General features: G+C 36.1%; 2 protein-coding genes across 5 annotated transcripts in view; one reads left to right on the top strand and one right to left on the bottom strand.

The window, feature by feature from the left end:
* The first annotated feature begins 233 nt into the window (after positions 1 to 233).
* LOC110463676 (tripartite motif-containing protein 45-like) lies at positions 234 to 12,980 on the top strand. 2 transcript variants are annotated; one of them, XM_021518472.1, is made up of 7 exons: positions 234 to 558; positions 5,304 to 5,348; positions 8,533 to 8,721; positions 9,471 to 10,575; positions 11,116 to 11,283; positions 11,437 to 11,475; positions 11,761 to 12,980. In XM_021518472.1, exons 1-7 carry the CDS (start codon positions 535 to 537, stop codon positions 12,372 to 12,374), a joined length of 2,184 nt encoding a protein of 727 aa, XP_021374147.1. In that variant the 5' UTR covers positions 234 to 534; the 3' UTR covers positions 12,375 to 12,980. The 2 variants fall into 2 exon arrangements, with proteins under 2 accessions (XP_021374147.1, XP_021374149.1); XM_021518474.1 differs by lacking the exon at positions 234 to 558 and adding an exon at positions 956 to 1,008.
* Positions 12,981 to 15,130: 2,150 nt separating this feature from the next.
* The window catches only part of LOC110463710 (Werner syndrome ATP-dependent helicase-like), a 36,945-nt gene continuing 33,224 nt past the window's right edge, over positions 15,131 to 18,851 (bottom strand). For all 3 annotated transcript variants that reach the window (XM_021518516.1, XM_021518514.1, XM_021518515.1), the window contains 2 exons: positions 17,805 to 18,028; positions 15,131 to 17,592 (listed from right to left, as the gene is read on the bottom strand). In XM_021518516.1, the coding sequence (XP_021374191.1) occupies positions 17,443 to 17,592; positions 17,805 to 18,028 (374 nt within the window). In that variant the 3' untranslated portion in view covers positions 15,131 to 17,442. The remainder of the gene's footprint in view (positions 17,593 to 17,804; positions 18,029 to 18,851) is intronic.

The following is an 18,851-nucleotide window of genomic DNA, read 5'->3' on the forward strand; positions in this document are numbered from 1 at the left end:
CTGGAAGCTAAGGAGACAAGGTAGATTTGCTACCAGTCCCTAAGTTTTTTCAAGGAATAATTAACCGGCTGCATTTTACTATCAGCTTATCTCCTCCCTGCTTGAGAACTCGGACTTCCAAGTGATCATCTGTATAAGAACGTGTGTTTTTTCTCTTTAGATTATTCAAATAACCTACAGACGACGGGCAAGTCTGTAGACGAGGCTACTTTTTTCGGGGAAATCTGAATAGTGAAAGTGAAGAATGGCTAAAATTTAAAGACAGATGTGGTAGTGAATTTGATTATAATCATCGTCTTTCGGCAACTAAATAAGGCTTACAATTTAGACTAGACAGACGCCTGGAGTAACGATAGTCCGAAACATCTATATGTAAGCCTATGGAAGATATTCCAGACCAGGCTATTATTAGTCCCTACGTCAAAACCTATATATACAACACGATAAGATATAATACACACGTGATTTTAGTTGTTGCACTTCACACCTGGGTTTAACCTACTTTCGTTTTGAATACTTGCGTTTTGGATACATATGGAAGATTGGTCTGTAATGGAGGTATGTATAACATTTCAAATGAAACACACACATTCCTCCCTCACTCTCTCTCTCGCTCTCTGTCTGTCTGATTGTCTCTCTCTCTCTCTCTCTCTGACTGTTTATCTGTATCCCTGTCTGTCTCTCTCTGTCTCTGTCTGTCTGTCTCTCTAAAAACCAAATGTAGAGAAGATACCATTTGAAATGAGACACTAGGACAGGTATGAAGACGCAATGTTGTATAAGTAGAGGAAATACAACTCTGGAGTAAAAGGACAGACAAAGTATGTGGACATGATTCCATACACAAACAAATCATTGAGGTGCACACCAAACCTAGAGCGCATTTTTTCAGAGACTCTAACAACATGATAAGATATAATACACACGTGATTTTAGTAGTTGTACTTTACACCTGGGTTTATCCTACTTGCGTTTTGGATACATATGTAAGGTTGGTCTGTAATGAAGGTATGTATAACATTTCAAATGAACCACACACATTCCTCTCTCTCTCTCTCTCTCTCTCTCTCTCTCTCTCTCTCTCTCTCTCTCTCTCTCTCTCTCTCTCTCTCTGTCTGTCTGACTGTCTATCTGTCTCTGTCTGTCTCTCTCTCTAAAAACCAAATGTAGAGAAGATACCATTTGAAATGAGACACTAGGACAGGCATGAAGACGCAATGTTGTATACGTAGGGGAAATACAACTCTGGAGTAAAAGGACAGACAAAGTATGTGGACATAATTCCATACACAAACAAATCATTGAGGTGCACACCAAACCTAGAGCGCATTTTTTTCAGAGACCCTCTGGAGGACATTCTAGATTAATAGAATCTCTCCCCCCCCCCCCTTAGGGATGAGATTGGGGAATCTCAATCCGAGGGGGAAGATTCTTATGTTGCGAAACACGAGGCTTTGCCGAGTGTTTGGCAACTTAAGAATCTCTCCCCGAGGGTTGAGATTCCCCTATCTTACCCACAAGGGGGTGAATGATTCTTTTTCTCTTACCCTGTTCTCCCAATGTGTATCATATACACAATGTAATGATAGCGTTACATGCTAAATTCAGGGTTGACGTGACGTCGATGGATTGTTGACGTGACGTCATTGTATTGTTGCAATGACGTCATACCATTGTTATAAATAGGGGAATCCCCCCGTCTCAACCCTAGGGCGGAGACAGATAGATCTAGCACCGGCAAAACGGGAGATAAATCTGTCAGGTGTGGGAGAAATATAGAATCATTCACCCCCTTGGGGGTGAGATAGGGGAATCTCAACCCGAGGGGGAAGATTCTTAAGTTGCCAAACACGAGGCTTTGCCGAGTGTTTGGCAACTGAAGAATCTTTTCCCGAGGGTTTAGATTCCTCTATCTTACCCACAAGGGGGTGAATGATTCTTTTTTCTCTTAGCCTGTTTTTCCAATGTGTATCATATACACAATGTAATGACAACGTTACATGCTAAATTCAGGGTTGACGTGTCGTTGATGGATTGTTGACGTGACGTCATTGTGTTGTTGAAGTGACGTCACACCATTGTTATGAATAAGGGAATCCCCCCGTCTCAGCCCTAGGGCGGAGACAGATAAATCTAGCACCGGCAAAACGGGAGATAAATCTGTCAGGTGTGGGAGAAAAGGAAATCTCACACCGGTAAAAGTGCGGATACACCTGTCCAGGGTAAGAGAAAACTATGATCAGTACTTGCGGATTATCAAAGTTAAAAGTAGAAGTACACGGGATAACTCAGTTTTATTAAGTTTAAATAGTTCACTGGCAAAGATATACTAAATTAAACTATATTACGATCTCGGTTGAAATTATGATTGTTGCTTTTTCATCATTGGATAATAGGTGTCACAAATAGGTGGATTCTGAGACTATCCCTCTTTCGTTTTGAATAACGTTTCTGTTGAATGCTTTCGTTTTGAATTTCATGCTTTGAATACTTTCGGTTTGAATTACATGTTTTGAATACTTTCTGTTTGAATTAGATGTTTTAAATACTTTCGTTTTGAATTTCATGTTTTGAATACTTTTGGTTTGGTGATTATCATGTTTTGAATACTTTCGTTTTGAATTTCATGTTTTGAATACTTTCGGTTTGAATTTCATATTTTGAATACTTTCGGTTTGAATTTCATGTTTTGAATACTTTCGGTTTGAATTACATGTTTTGAATACTTTCGTTTTTGAATTTCATGTTTTGAATACTTTCGGTTTGAATTAGAGGTTTTGAATGCTTTCGTTTTGAATTTCATGTTTGGATTCTTTCGTTTTGAATTTCATGTTTTGAATACTTTCGTTTTGAATATCATAGTTTTGAATACTTTCGGTTTGAATTTTATGTTTTGAATACTTTCGGTTTGAATTACAATCCTTTCTGAATACTTTCGTTTTCAATAACTTCCGTTACTTAGATGACGTCCGTATCGAATTACGTTCCTTTTGAAGGCAAATTTATTTCGCTTGAACTCACGATTAATACGTTGCTTCAATTGTTCTTGGTTTTGTTGAATTAATATCTAAAATGTTCCCTAGCCGCTGGTTAACCAACTTTTGAGTGACCGATGCCAGATAAATAGGGTTACAATTTAATGATCACTGTTATACATCAGGGGTAGTGGGCAGGATCCGAAAAGGGGAAGTGTCGGGTAATCCTTATAGGACTACTTCTGAAATACGAGGGAGCGGATTTTAGACCCAACTTGGCATGAAATATCTCAAGTCAAAAGGGATTCAACATTGTATAAATGAAGAACGATACTTTCCTTGGAGACAGAGATCCGAGACTTTATAGAACATTTCGACCCGTTTTTCAGGCTGATTTAAATCCAAGATGTCGGTTCTGGATTCTGATTGGCTGATACCATTTTTATTACTTCTCAATTTTCACCAGGCAAATTGTGACAAATCTTTGTACTTCTCATGGTCCTAACCAAACGTTACGTTGTCACTTCTCGACATTTTACAATCAGAGATGGTCCCGTCGTCTCTAGTATGCCGTAACATTTTCAATTTCTAGCGTGCAGAGAGCGAAAGTGAGCGTATCGAGGATGGTATTCACCCGAACACTGTCCTTGTGATCGTGGACGTGTCTTTAAATAATTTCATTTAATCGATTCTTAGTTCTAACTGTCATCTTATGAGACATTTTTAATTATTTATAATTTTCATTAGGTCAATTCTATTTAACTACATACATTACGCTTATCAAATTTATTTAAATTCCTTGCACCAATAAGATATCTAAGGTAGTCACTAAGGTCTCGAGTTAGTGGAAACTGTCCTAATTCGTGTTTAGTTTAGATAAAGAAATGATCAGGTGAGTGATTCAGGCCCTTTGTGCATCTTTTTTTGTTTATTATGCTAGCTGATATAAGAGTTCTGACCTATACAACCCAGAGCCTGATCACACTTATCGACCTGCTATTTTGAATAGCAATCAGAGTGTGATGTTGAAGATGTTATAAGCTGTTCAACCTTTGTCTTCAGACGCTACTAGTACAGGGCCCGTCTTCATAGAAACTTTAATCATGCTCAAGCACGGCTTCTGTGCTTAAACCAAAATTTCTGGTAAATAGCTAAAATTATGTAAAACCATAAAAAAATAAAGTTTAAACAATGAAGACATTATTCGTCTCTAAGTCTCTTCAAAATCTTACGAATGATTCATTATTCAACCAAGAAATTGAGTTTGAGCAAAAAATAAAAGCTATTACTAGGCATGAAAAGGCAAGCCCATTTATGCTTCCATGTTTGGACTTTGAGTCCGTCCCTGCCCCTGGGAACTTCAGGATTGGCTCTTGGATGTGGCCCCATCACTATGAAATAAATACCCTTTAACCACATACAAATACATATGGATTCCAATCAAATTTGCTTTCGATGTATATACTTAGTTCTCGTGACCTTGGCATATATTGCTGTATAAAGAAAGCTGGTACCACCACTCGGGCTGACGAGCAAATATCAAAAAGTCTTTAAAAATCAACTCCTCTGAACCAGTTGATTGGAGAATATTGTCTTTGCTATACAACATCCATTAAAATGAGATAAAAGAAATTGGAGCCTCCTAAGACCATAGGAAATAGAATGTTATATAAAGGAAGGACGGACAAAGAGGTAGCACCCAACATAAGGAAATATTCGTAATATTATAATGGAAAAACAAGTTTTGTCATAATTGCGTAAGGTGAGCGTTGCAGGCCCATCGACCCCTCTGGTTTAAAATGATAACGAGATCGTGACAATGTGTGTTCAGTTACCTATTGGAAAGAAGTGTACTATCACGTAATCTTATTCCTTGGTACTATCTCCTATACTGTATGTGTGTACACATCTACAAGTACGTACTTCAGTATGTGTGGTTTATATCATATCCCGAAAACGTTATCATTTTATCATGCGTGGTAATTAATTATATAACTATACAGAGAGCGTAGGTGAGCGTAACCCCTGGATATCGAGGATGATTGTCTGAAATGGGCTTTTGAGAACTGAGGTCTTTAAAGCAGTTGAATTGTTAATATATTCTTGTAAAACTCCGTCGTCTCGCTGAAAATATTATGTGTATTAAACGGGTAGCGACGCAATCAAGTCTATATTTAGGTTATATGTACACGTGATTAATAAACTCTACGTAATACCCCGTGATTGGAGTTTCCGACTTATGACGTTTACTTTCGTTTTAGATTGTCAGTCAGCTAGAGTTGCCATATTTTTTCGTTAATACACAGTGTAACACGTATATATTTTCAGACCGCCGAAGGCGAACCGGAAGAAGGCAAGATGAGTATGCTTGTTGTAAGTACATACATATAGCTTTATGAATCTATATCCCTTGGTAACGTGCACGTGATATAGGCCTATGTTGACATATACAATTGTATGAAGAAGTGTTTTGATAGATTTTATATTTGATAAGATATTGATGATATATATGTTGAGCTATGTATATTTATTAATGATTTTTAAACCTAGTGGTCGGACACATTCGTTTTGGACCTAAATCCGTAAATTTTAAACAATATTTGACAGCTGCATGTGTACAAATTGTATATTGCTGACGCGTACAATAGGCCTATGTATAACCTTAAAAAATAATTGTTTACATTCTACTTAAAACAGAACTATGTCGTATTTTATCGCCCAGAATGTTGTATTACCATCATTAACGTATTTTTATCGAAGCTAATGAAATAATTCAATGGTATATTCATCGGTGGTGCTATTTACATATATTCTATAGGTAGTCAGTACGAAAACCAAAGTAACAGGGAAGTTACTCTGATTAGTGCGCAGTTAAGCTCACAGTGAATGTCATGTGAATACAATGAACTGATATTTGATTAGATAAAAACTATTGTTGTTCTAATTTCAGTTGTTTATTTTAATCTCATTTCTGCCTACTTTCATATCAAAGTATACAACAATTTATTTTTAGGTTATTCGCCGTATCATATATATTGCATATATGACTTCCAAATCAAAACAGAAAGTAAATTTAATTTTCCCAACAGGCTACCAGGTATTACTGTATAAAAATCTAAAGAAAAAGTAGATGTATTTTTTTTCCCAACAAGTTTCCCCAAACATGTTCTTGCCACTTCCGTGAATGCTGCTTGCCTTCTTTAAAATGGATTTTTATGGAGACTACAATGTATTAAAGGTGGTTATAATGGCTTAATTGCCAATGACGCATCAACTTTATTTTATGAACAACTTTAATCTAAATTTTTTCAAAACGAAAACAGAAAGTAAGCTATGACCCTCATTCTACTATTTATTAAAGTTAACCCAATTTTGACGATTTGATTTTGAACAAGTGCATATATTTATATATGTATAGCAATTTAAATTATAATATCAGAGACCTACATGTATATACGAGTGTATTGCATGTGATATATTCCTATTGACAATGGACTGCATACAGAAGCATGTGTATATAGCAGTAGTCTTACTCAAGTTAGAGATTTGTTTAAGGGTGAAAAGGCAACTTTTTCATGTACCTTAATGCATATATGGAATAAATGTTCACTTTTAAAGTTGTCATATATATTTCAGAAAAGAAATGTTGTATGATGGGAAAATGTGTGTAACTGATGATAGAAAAAATGTCACTGTTGGGAATTCAAATTTGAAAAGTGACCAACTGCAACATTTGACTGTTTGTGAATATTAATGTACAATTTTTTAATTAATGTATTAATTGTAATGAAATAATGAGATTTAGCATGCAATTTAAAGTTTTTAATTAATTCAAAATGAATTTCTGCATTCTAACATTAGTACAAAACCTACATTTCAAACCACTCATGAAGAAATGTTCAGTCCATTGAACATATTATACTTGTTATAAATGTGAAATTGGCTGATTAGTGATACCAATATGATTTTTGGTATTCCAGGTATACTTTCAAATGTAAGGGTACTCAGGTTTTACCTTGTCCCAAAATCAAGTCAGTACATGCATGAGCCTCAACCTCTTACTTTTTTTTGTAATTGAGTGAGCTGCATAAATTACATGTATAAGGTCATCCTCGATATCCAGGGGTTATGCTTACTTTCGCTCTCTACACCCCTGGAATATGTCATGGCAAAATTGAAGGCACGCGGCTAGCTGTTTGATTGGTCTCCGTTACAAAAAACCCTGACCAATCCCTAGGCTGATACCTGTCCTTTACCTGCAAAGGAGAGACACCCGACTTCAAAGCCTGTCAATTTTTACCTTTACGTGACCGTGAGATTGTTAAGATGTACATCAAATCAACAAGGTGGCACACACCTAGCCTTCAATTTTGCCATGGCATATTCCAGGGGTGTAGAGAGCAAACGTGAGTGTAACCCCTGGATATCGAGGATGGTATAAGGAAGCTGCATTAATCCATAAATGCATTGATTTATATATGTATTAAAGCATTGACAAAGCGTTCCAGTTTTTGCTAGCTATAGCATCAGTGTTTGATGTCCAGAGAACTTCCATGCAAAATATAAGCATTCTAGCTTAAAAATATAATCATTATGGCACGCCTTGAGAAATAAAAATCTGAAAAAGGTCCAAAATCAAACAGTTAAAAATGTCAATAAATGAAAAAAAACACATTTTCAGTTATGGCTTCACTGCGTCAAAGTTTGACCCTAAATGAACCTTCATATAAAATAAAGCTAAACATATTGAATCATTGGCAAGCCTTCACACAAACTAACCACGAAGAGATCTTATATTTGGTTATAAAAAAATAGTTTTAAAAGTCCAAAATGTTTAAAAATATGTATAAAAAAAACAAGATGCCCAAAGGATTGCATTGCTCACCTGGATAATCAAAAACAGACAATTTTGTTATCCATTTGGCTTCACTGCATCATCACAATGATTGGTTCAATGGCAATTAGCGTTCACCTAAATGACCCTGAAAACTTGAACCTATCTCACAACCATACCAGGGGTATAGGATAATTCCTCTCTGTTCTTCAAATATACAAGCTGAAAAAGACAGTATACTCTTTAACACTGACAGCGAACATTATGGGACTGTATTGCATGCCGGGCTCCAGGTTTAAACATAACAGAATCTTCTAGGAGATGATTCCACATCTATATACCTGTTGTAATGTACTCACAAATAATCATGGCTTGATTATAGAAGGAAGCCATGCATCCCTCTATGCATGGCTTAACCCTTTCACCCCTATGTAACTTTAGTATACTCTACCATGCATTGATCTGGATGAGTCTATTATGGTCTACAGTGGTGACAATTTGATACAATTTTCTATAAAGTACTTTTCACCTTTCAATTTTTGGCAAGAATTCTGAAACATGGCTTTACTTTTTATCCATAATTTGTTTCTCAGATTGTTCAGACTTTTTTGTAAATATGCTGCAAAGTTTATTGATTTTTTTTGTCATAATCTTACAGGTTGTTTGCTCTGAATATATGAAGTCAGTTATTTCAATTGTTTGCACTATTATTGTTTTGAATAGGGCACCATACCCAATGCCAGCATGAACATCACCATGGCCTCCCTGTCGTCTATGACGATGGGGGTTGATCAACTCCAGTCGAAGTTCCTCCGCTGCCACAACTGTAGCAAGCCGTACAACTCTGACGATCAACATCCCCGTCTGTTGCCATGCCTACACACACTGTGCTACAAGTGTGTCAAGGAAAAGGTATTAACAAAAGTTCAGGGTTCCTAAAGGTCACTGAAGATCATACAGCCTAATACAGAATGTTTTCTCATCATACACAGCTTCTTACAACATGTGATTTGTGTGTTCAAAACAAGATAAGCTTTCTTTGTTCAGTATGCATTTGAAGAACCATTTTGACCAGAATGTCATATTTTTCAGTGTAATTTATTGAAGTTAATTGGTGAAATCACAGGGGCATGGATCGCTTTACTTGTAATATTAAAAAAAATAGGGGTTTCATATGTATATATTAGTATATGAGACCCCTATTTTTTAATATTACAAGTAAAGCGATCCATGCCCCTGTGGGTGAAATAAAATGCAAATTCTATTATTTTTTCTGTATTTACCTGGTAATATTAAAGATCAAATCAGAATCTGTTTGAATACTTTATACCGGGAAATTTCCGCTGCAGTTAAATGTTTGCCTTATTCGCCCTCGGTAATGAGGGCAAATTTATCATTACAGTGAATATAAATAAACAACATAATATAGATAGTATCAAAATTAGAATGATGACATTAACACTGGGCGAAAATCGATTTCATGGGCGAAGGGTGAAAATTCCCTGGTATACTTTATTTCTGCCATACTGTTAGAGTAATCAAGGACCGATTCCTTAATTCAGATGTCAAATTAAAACTTTTACAGAAATTTCACCAGAATGGTGTTTGATTGATGTTTGTCCAGTGAAATTTTGACCATAGACACCATGCTCTCTACACAGGTGGAGAACAAGAAGATTGTGTGTCCCAAATGCAATGTGGAGCATAAGTCGACCTCGTCTGACATGAGAGAGTTCCCTCGCGATGACACCAGGGAGGATTTAATGGACTTCGTCCGTGTGCAGAACGATACAAGCGGTGTTACATGTCAGTCGTGTGGAGAGGACAGTCCAGCCACACACAGGTGTCAGGAGTGTGGAGAGTTCCTGTGCAGCAAGTGCAAGGAAGCTCACAAGAGGCTAAGTGTTACCAGGTCACATGAGCTTATTTCCATGGAAAACTTGAAGAAGGAGAAGACTCTGGGTGCATTTTCTCACCCCCAGAAGTGTCCTCAACACCGTGAGAAGTTCAACCTGTACTGCTCCAAAGTCGAATGTCAGAAGCCAGTCTGCTACGTCTGTGTGCTGTGTGACCACAAGGAGACTGATGGTCACAAAATAAACAACACGGATGAAATTAGCAACAATAAGAAACAGGACATAAGTAAAGAAATGGACAGCCTGAAGAAAGCTGAAGAGCGGGTTACCAGCGTCATCAGAGATGTCGACCTGGAGACAACAGCAGTGGGCGAGAAAGGTCGTGACGTTGAAATGCAAATTGACGCTGCCTTTGATGGATACATCAAGATATTGGAGAAGCGCCGGGAGGAACTTAAGAACAAGGTAGCAAGTCATGTGGACCGAAAGACAAAGGTCCTGGACACCCAGATGAGTACGTTGACTGCTCACAGGAACCAGATCGAGGAGGCTATTTACTTCTCTGATCAGGCTTTGGCGTATACCAATTCCTCGGCTCTCCTCCAGATAGAAAAGACCATTATCAGGCGCATGAGATCACTCAACCAGCAACCCTTTGATAAGATGCCACACGAGACAGCTGCTCTTGGTTTCTCACACAAGGGACTACATGCAGAGATACAGAAAGATATCATCGGCATGGCATCTGTTTGGGCCTCTTCCATCTATCCCCCGAATACCAGAATTGAACAGGAAGGTGATGCCATTGAGAATGAGATTGTGACCTTCTTCGTTTTTACAGCGAACTTTCAAGGTCAAAAGTCTGATGACCGAGTGGGAGTTATCTCGGCACGTGTCAAGGGACCCAAAGGTTAGTGGTTGTCATGGATACATTAAATCACAAAGAAAATTTTCATCTGAATTAATAACAGAGCAGCTGGATTTTTTGCTGAGGTTTCTCCCCCCACCCCTCCCCCCTCCCCCCAAAAAAAATAAAAATAAAATTGAAGTTCCATGGTATTAATGTAATGTTTCTTATTTGGAAGTTATGCATGGTAATGTCATGTAAGGTTTCAGAGAAAAGCAATATCCTTGTAAGAATATCATCCTCACCATCAAGACAGAATTTGCTGCCGAAAAATGCAGATTAAAAGAAAATCTTACAGAATAAAATATATCATACTTTAGGAAGTAATCAATGAAATTATAATTCCTGTATTGTTTCTTTGGAAAAATTAACTTTAAATTGTCCAGATTTGTTTTTGTCCTTAAAAAATAGGAAAAACCTTCACAGTACTGTCAAACTCTTTATCATAACTATATATATATATATATATATAGGATACTAATTGAATTACAAAGTATGTTGTTGACAGTAGTCATTAGGGATGAACCTTTTCTTCTCTTAAAGGTGTAGAGAACATGGCTCGTGTAGATGAACGCCTCTCGGGCTCGGAGGACCGGTTCCGTATCAGCTTTGTCCCATTTGAGTCTGGAGAGCATGTGCTTGAAATCCGGATTGTGGATCGTCCGATCGGCACCTACAGGTTCCAAGTGATTGCAAACACAGATGTCAGTGGTAAGTCGGACTAAGTAGTGTAACCTTCTTACGTCTCATTTATAGATTTATATTTGTATACATTATGGAAATATATTTATAGATGTGTATTTGTACACATCATGGATTTTTTTTTTTTTTTTTTATCAAAGTATGCTTTTCTTTTAATTACAGTTTCCAACATTCCAACAGTAATCTTGCAGAAAGCAAAACGTGAGTAGAAAATATGTTTCACAGATAGAGTTAGACATTAAATATAAGAGATCTTATATGAGAACTGTATGACTAAATACCTGCCGTTTTTTTCTGGCAAAGCTACAAAGTTTACAAAATTCTGAATTTGAAATGAATGACCTTGAAGGATTTTTTTACAATTGCCATAATTACACATACTGGTTGAAAGCCGAATATTATTTTTGAAAAACGGTTTATTTAGATAAAAAATATGGCCTACATGTTTATCTGTCTTAATGATGAATGTTTGCATTTTCCCTACAGTACCCGAGTTTTCTTTTGACCGTGCTCGAGCCCATAGAGATGTGACTGTTTCGCCTGATGGGAAGACTTTCCTGAACTCTGCAGCAGCAGCTGAACCAGCTGGCCCCAACACATTACAGAAGTATAAGGGGGCTATGAGTACTGTTCCCATACAAGCTCCGGGCAGCCATTACTACGAGCTCAATGTTCGCTACAAGATCCGGCGCCCCCTTGAGAAATGCAATCTTGTATTTGAGATCGGCTTGGCGCGTGGTGTAGTGATCGACAATCGGCATCATGTAGAAGGTCAAACCTTTGCCTGGTCACTGATTGGTGCACATCACAATGATTGTGACAAGATCTGCCTCCACATCGCCCATGGCAACCAGTGCATCTTCCATGACAGTTTGTCAAAGAATGAGGCTGGAGCCACGATGAGCCGTAACTTCGGGTTTATGGTGGATACAGACAAGCAGGAATGGAAGATCTTCGACAGCGCTAAAGGGGAGCAGATCTGTGTGATCGATGCAGTGGATGGTTCAGAGCCACTTTATCCTGTCGTCGCCGGCTACAACCCCTTCCAGGTCGAGGTCACCATGAACCTGCGTACAGGAAGTGCTATCAACCAAGAGTAGTATAGTGATCAATGGCAGACTTTTTCAACTTCAAGACCAAGACGGAGTATTGACATTGAAATTATAGATCTTAGGAGCAAATATATTGACCAGACCAGTACGTTTTCTGGTGGTGGTTGTTAAGATATATACTGGCTGTTTCTGTATACAGCGTCAGCAAGCTCAGCATATGATGCTTATTTTTAATGTTTTCTTATCGGTAATTCTGAGGCAATCATACAATTATAACCATCAATGAAGAGCAAGTAAGTTTATATAAACTATATATCACCCTTGTAAAATACTAGCTACTTTCTACCGTAAACTTCTGAAATGTAGACCTGTCCGAGCTATATTGGTATGCAACATGTCTACAAAGTTTGAATTCAATCAACCCAAGGGAACTCAAGTTATTGCACAGAAACCTTGTTTCAGACAATGCCACCGCCGACAAAATAATACTTATATATGTCGCCTCATGTTGCGGGCGACACAAAGAGTTGAAACAGTCAGAATTTGTTTTTTACTAACGGTGGTACTCGATAAATAAACAGGTGATAAACACCAAAATTGACTTATTAACCCATTCACCCCTGAATGTCATAATGAACTGTTCCAACCTTTGAACTGAAAAAGTTCAAATTTGTCTTCAGGGGTGAGTTTAGATTTTTTAAAGATCTAATTGTACAAAGTGTTCATATATTTTAATTGGTCATTTGTCTGAAGAAGGTGACAATGTGCTAACACCCCGACATATAAATATTTCACTGGTTGTGCTGTATGACCTTAGTCATTAAACATTGGACTTGATTTATACAGGCAACATGTTTGGACTCTTTTTATTATAGACTTGAAGTAAAGTGCTGATGTCATTCTGATAAAAATAGTTGTGTATGGGACCAATTTTTTTTTTATTTTTTTTCTCTCTTCAAAATGCTGATGTACTAATAACTGCTTTGTAAAAAATATTGTGTGTTCAACAAAATATCTTTCTGTGTTATAATTGTGTAGAAAAGTCAAATACCTAGTAAATAAAACTTTATGGTTTGAACTTCTATAAAAATAAATGAAAAGCCTCAGACTCTGCATAACAATACAGAAATTACAACACCCATGTACCATTCTTTTATACTCTTTTTAGTTTAAGTTTTGCATCTAAAATTCCCATTTCCCTCAAAATTAACAAAATCCAAAAAAAATCCAAAAAAAATCATTATCATTAATTTTGCTCTTAACAACTAATATTAAGCATGTATTACCTTTTATGTCTTGTATTAATATGGAATGTGAAACTAGAATATTGATGGAACGTTATAAAATTTTCCTAATAAAGAAACGGAGAAGCCAGCTAAATGGCTTACTGAAGAGCTGTGGTACTACAACATTCTCAACAAAAATAAATTCTGTGTTTAATATTGTAAAATATATTTGTGTATATAAATGGTATTTTGTGTGTAGTGTGCCTATAAATAATACTTACAATTATTTTTTTCCAATGATTAGCTTAAAGGGTCGCAATGAAAATGTTTCCACATGTGAATTTCTATACAATGTACCCAGGTAGTTTTAGAATTGATATACCAGGTAATCATTTTGAAACCTTCAAATGTTTGTTCCCCCCACCCCNCAATATAGAGAGTAAAAATTTGAGTATTTAGTACTGTAACATGTATTAACCAAAGATAAAACAACCGACTTGTACCTAACTCGATCTTCTCCTAAAATCTGGTATTTTATCATAATTACTATAACTGTAGTAAAAGATTTGTTTATAGGAGTTTGTTAAACTGGCTGTGAACAAACATGGTAATTTCTGTACTTGATGTTGCTTTTAGATTGTAAATAAGCATATGAATAAAAACAATAAATGGTATTGCCATGGTTTTCTTGTGTTATGAAAAAGAATAAGAAGCCTGAGGGGCCTGAAGATGTTAATCTGATTTAAAGGGCATTTCTTCTAGCAATTTGCTAGCACTGCTTTTAAATAAGTGACTGACCAATATCATGACTATAAGACTTTTGGTTCTTAAGAAGAACTTAATTTTGACTGATCTTGACAAATTTGACCCTCATGATATTGAATATGGGTCAATGCCGTTTCATTTCACAATCTTCGTACCATATGAATGCCAGCAATCTACTGCCCAAATATCATGACTCTAGGCATTTCAGTTCTTCAGAAGTCTATTGAATGTTTTAACAAAATTGACCCATGAACTTTAAATATGGGCCAACGTCACTTCTTTATGAAGGTTTTAGTACTTCAGACCAGCAAGCTACTGGCAAACTATCACGAGTGTAGGCCTATGTGTGCTCTAGAAAGAACCATTTAATAGTTTCTTTTAATATGGAGTGTATTTAATTCTAAGATTTCTGTACACAAAGGAAATTGTTGAATTTTCTGTTTTGCTAATTTCTTCATCTTGGAGACCATGAACCATATAATTCACAATTCTTGTTTGTCTTCCTGCAAAATTTTACTGAGACTAGTTTCTGAGAAGAGGTCGAAAAAGTGAATTGGTGAGAGGATGGTGATGGACACAAGGAGATTGCAATAGTTTATACCAGACTTTTTCTGGGGTGATCTAAATATAATGTTGCCTGTAAAGCTACTGTTTCTAAACGGAAAAAACAATTCCACACGATTTGAGGTCAGCCATTAAAAATACCCATCCCAATCACCCCTGGATCAATACCCTATTACATATGTATGAACATTTCTAATACAGAAAACTGAATGATCTCCTTTTGCAGTTTCAACAAACTGCTAATTGGTATTCAAAATAGCAAAGTAAGTTTGTCATTGTCACAAATCTATTTATTGGTAATGATTTCATCATCAAACTTTGATAAAAATAAGGACTTCCCTAAAGGAATGGAACAATGAATGTACACTGATGAATGTGAAAGAGCTTTAAGCTTAACAACAAGTTCAGTAATGCTGAAAACAAAATATTGCAATGAACACATAAACTGAATTTTTATCAATTCATTAAAATTATCATGAGACAAGAAGCAAAATACAAGTCTTTGGAAATTTAGGAAGACTCATTTTTTTCTGGTAATTTGACTTACTATGGTTATAGGTAAAGGGTATGCTACAAGAGTTACAACATGAATAAGAATTCCATTTCAGAGCTATTTTTCCAACGTGGATGGTTATCCCTTTTATACAGAAAATGAAGCAACAATATTTTCCCTTTGCAGATATTTTTCACTTATTTAGAATTCCTTCAAAATATCATTATTTTTTGAAAAAAAATATATGAAAAAAACAAGGCACAAATTTTGATAACTTACTAGCATAGGCCATCACCCTTTCATAACAGTGACAATGCTAGTAATAAATTCAATCCTTATTGTAACCGTCACCTTAATGATCATCAAGCTAATGTTAATTAAATCAATCCTTATTGTAACCGTCACCTTAATGATCATCAAGCTAACAGTAGGAACTAATTCCATATTTATGTAAGCACATATAAAGAAAACAAAAAAGCTGAAATCAGTAAAAATGTCCAAATTATCAAACTAAATAAAAAAGGTTAGCACAGGTGTAGACCGTTAAACCCCCGTCACACGTACAAGTAACATAAAAATTCACTTATCTTTATTGTATATAGTGAGGCAGGAGACCTGGGCCGGTATTCATAAAACCATTTTCATGCTCAAGCCTAGTTTCCTAGTTTCTTGTTCCGGTTATATATAATCATTAAATCTTATTTTGTGAATGGTTTGGGGAAAAAATGGAAATACTTAGAATCAAAAACTGTTTTCAATGTTAACATTTGACTTTATGACCGTTTGACATCATTTAATTGAGTTACAAGGAAGTTGGTTTGAGCACATAATCCATGCTTTAGCATGAGATCGGTTCTATGAATACCGGCCCAGGTTTCAGTACATTGTATCTGACACTCTGCCTTCTCATGATATATACATATAGTTTGATGATATTCCTTTTACTTAAGGATTTTTTTTAAAAGATCAAACTAAATATAAAAGAATACAATGGATGCAGATCACAAATGACCATCACTTTTCATATGAAAATTTCTTTAGACTCATTTCATATGAAGGGTCATGGAACCTGATTTTAGTAGGTTACATTCTGCCTTTCCATCATATATTGATATCACAAGTTTGCTAACGTTCCTTAACTTAAGGAAATTGTTTAACTGAAGTTTCTGTATAGGAAAGTATTATTAAATTTAATGCCAACAAAATATCCAACATTAATAAGTCATGCATCAAGTTAATAATTACCGAAATATTTTACTGTTTAAAGTATAATGAGCAAAGATTTTTTTAAAAAACAAAGTAAGCACTTAGCAGGGGGCTCTCTAAAATATACCCACCCTTCCCAAGCAAGAAATGGTTGTCGTAAGAAGTCTAGTGTGACCCTTGACCCTTCAACCTTCACTGATAACAACCAAAATCTAATTAGGGTTAGAACTCTATGTGTACCATACTATTGTGAAAATACATATTTAGTCTGTTGAGGGGTGTATGAGATGTCGTGTACAGAACCATATTACAACAGATGGACAGGTGGGAAGCGGTAGTGATGTCTCAGACAAACCTCTTGAGCAGAATTAATTTTTAAGTCTGAAAATCAATTTGTAATTTCATACAGCACTTTTCAATGAACACAGTGGGTATTTATATAAATGCACTGTCCTCTGCAAAAATCCCATTTGACTCGCATGAGCAGATATTTCTCCTCATCCACTTATCACAGTCCTCTTCTAACTGAACACACAGTCACAGCATTGATTATTTATAAGCAATGAGAGATAATTTTTTTCGGAGTCTCTATCAGTCATTAAATTCAACATAATTATCAAGCAGAACTCTGCATATCCCTATCACCCATTATACATATGTAAACAATTTGCGTATTTCTTCAAGAATAACAACAGCTGTCTAAATCTGTCCTTACACAAAAATTTACCTGCACAAAGGTAAATTGCTTGAATTCCTTAAAAGCACACACACATTTCAAAATTCACATGACACAATTATCCCACTATGCCAAATATTACACAGCATTTGATGCAGCATTATAAAATTGATGTTCCTTTACACACTACCGAAAGAGACGGTTAGATTTCATTTTCTTGTTCATTGGTTTATTGGACGACATCCAAGATGGAAGTTTCCTTTTTGTCCCAGAAGACGCAGAAGATTCTACATCCGTACTTTGCGAGTTCTGAGAAGCATCCTGTGAATCCATAACCTGAAATGGAAAAGACCATAAGTCACCAATCAATTGACCTTCAAAACAAGTTTCCAAGGTCAAAGACCTGCCGCAAAATATAAAATCTTCATCTGAATTTTATTTTCATTCTTGAACCATGGAAATAATTCAACAAATTAAAGGCAATACAAATAATGGAATTTAAAAAATAATAATTTAATAACATATAAACAAAACAAGTATAGGCAGACCTCCATGGATGATGAGGGGACTAGATCAATGTTTGCTGAGGAGGCAGTTGCTCCCGTCTGTAGACAGGAAGTGGCATCAGCAGTGCCACCCAACAACACTAGCTCCCCAGATGGCAGCACCTCTTGTCCATGTTTCCATAGCAACGAGGCAATTACTAATTTGATGTGGTTGTATTCCACATGATCTGGTAATAGATCCTTGATCTTCGTCAGACCACTGATGTCTGTAAAACAAACACACAGAACCTTGAAATCTTGAATAGTCAGTACAATTTTCTTATGAATATTCGGGCCATGAAGACAATATTAAAGCTACTTCAGTGAAAATTGAAATCTCAGTTTCTTTTATACATTTAACAGCGACAAACGCAAGAACTGTTACAATAATTGAAACATTCTGTAGCTATATCCCACCACAGACCAAACACTGGACAAATTCATTTTAGGTTTTTATACCTGGAGTAACCTTTCCTTAAATTCCTTTATTGTGACTGGGTTAGAGAGCAACACTATAATGATTGGAGGTCCAGTGTTCAAATCCTGAGCAGGTTGCCGTTTCACAAACAGGGTGTTAAACCCTGTTTGTGAAACGGTACCCTGGTCCAGTTACATATCTACACTAAGAGAGCTGTATTTTCAATTCATGAAAGTTCTGCAAGGTAAGTTTTTCTTTTCACAAATGATTTGTTAATGTTATTACCATGCTTGGACATTTTGAGTGAAGAGTTACCAGTTTTGGTAATGGTACAGGGATTATTTTGAAAGATTTGCTATATTTGAATGTTTTAACTAAAACGTAAGAACCTCTTTACCTGACTATTATTACTACAATATAACGACTGTTATACCTGACTTGAGAGGACCCCTGATAGTGTCTGTGACTAGCTGGTCTATCATAACTACATTATAAGTACTGCTATACCTGTCTTGAGAGGACCCCTGATAGCGTCTGTGATAAGCTGGCCTATCATTACTACATTATAAGTACTGCTATACCTGACTTGTGAGGACCCCCTCATAGTGTCTGCGACTAGCTGGTTTATCATT

This window comes from Mizuhopecten yessoensis, unplaced genomic scaffold (assembly GCF_002113885.1).
Source record: "Mizuhopecten yessoensis strain PY_sf001 unplaced genomic scaffold, ASM211388v2 scaffold10921, whole genome shotgun sequence".
Taxonomy (NCBI): domain Eukaryota; kingdom Metazoa; phylum Mollusca; class Bivalvia; order Pectinida; family Pectinidae; genus Mizuhopecten; species Mizuhopecten yessoensis.

Coding starts and splice junctions, on each gene's coding strand:
- LOC110463676 (XM_021518472.1), top strand. CDS start 535: ATGGAAGATTGGTCTGTAATGGAG. Junction 559..5,303: donor AAGATTGGTCTGTAATGGAG/GTATGTATAACA, acceptor ATATATTTTCAG/ACCGCCGAAGGCGAACCGGA. Junction 5,349..8,532: donor GCAAGATGAGTATGCTTGTT/GTAAGTACATAC, acceptor TGTTTTGAATAG/GGCACCATACCCAATGCCAG.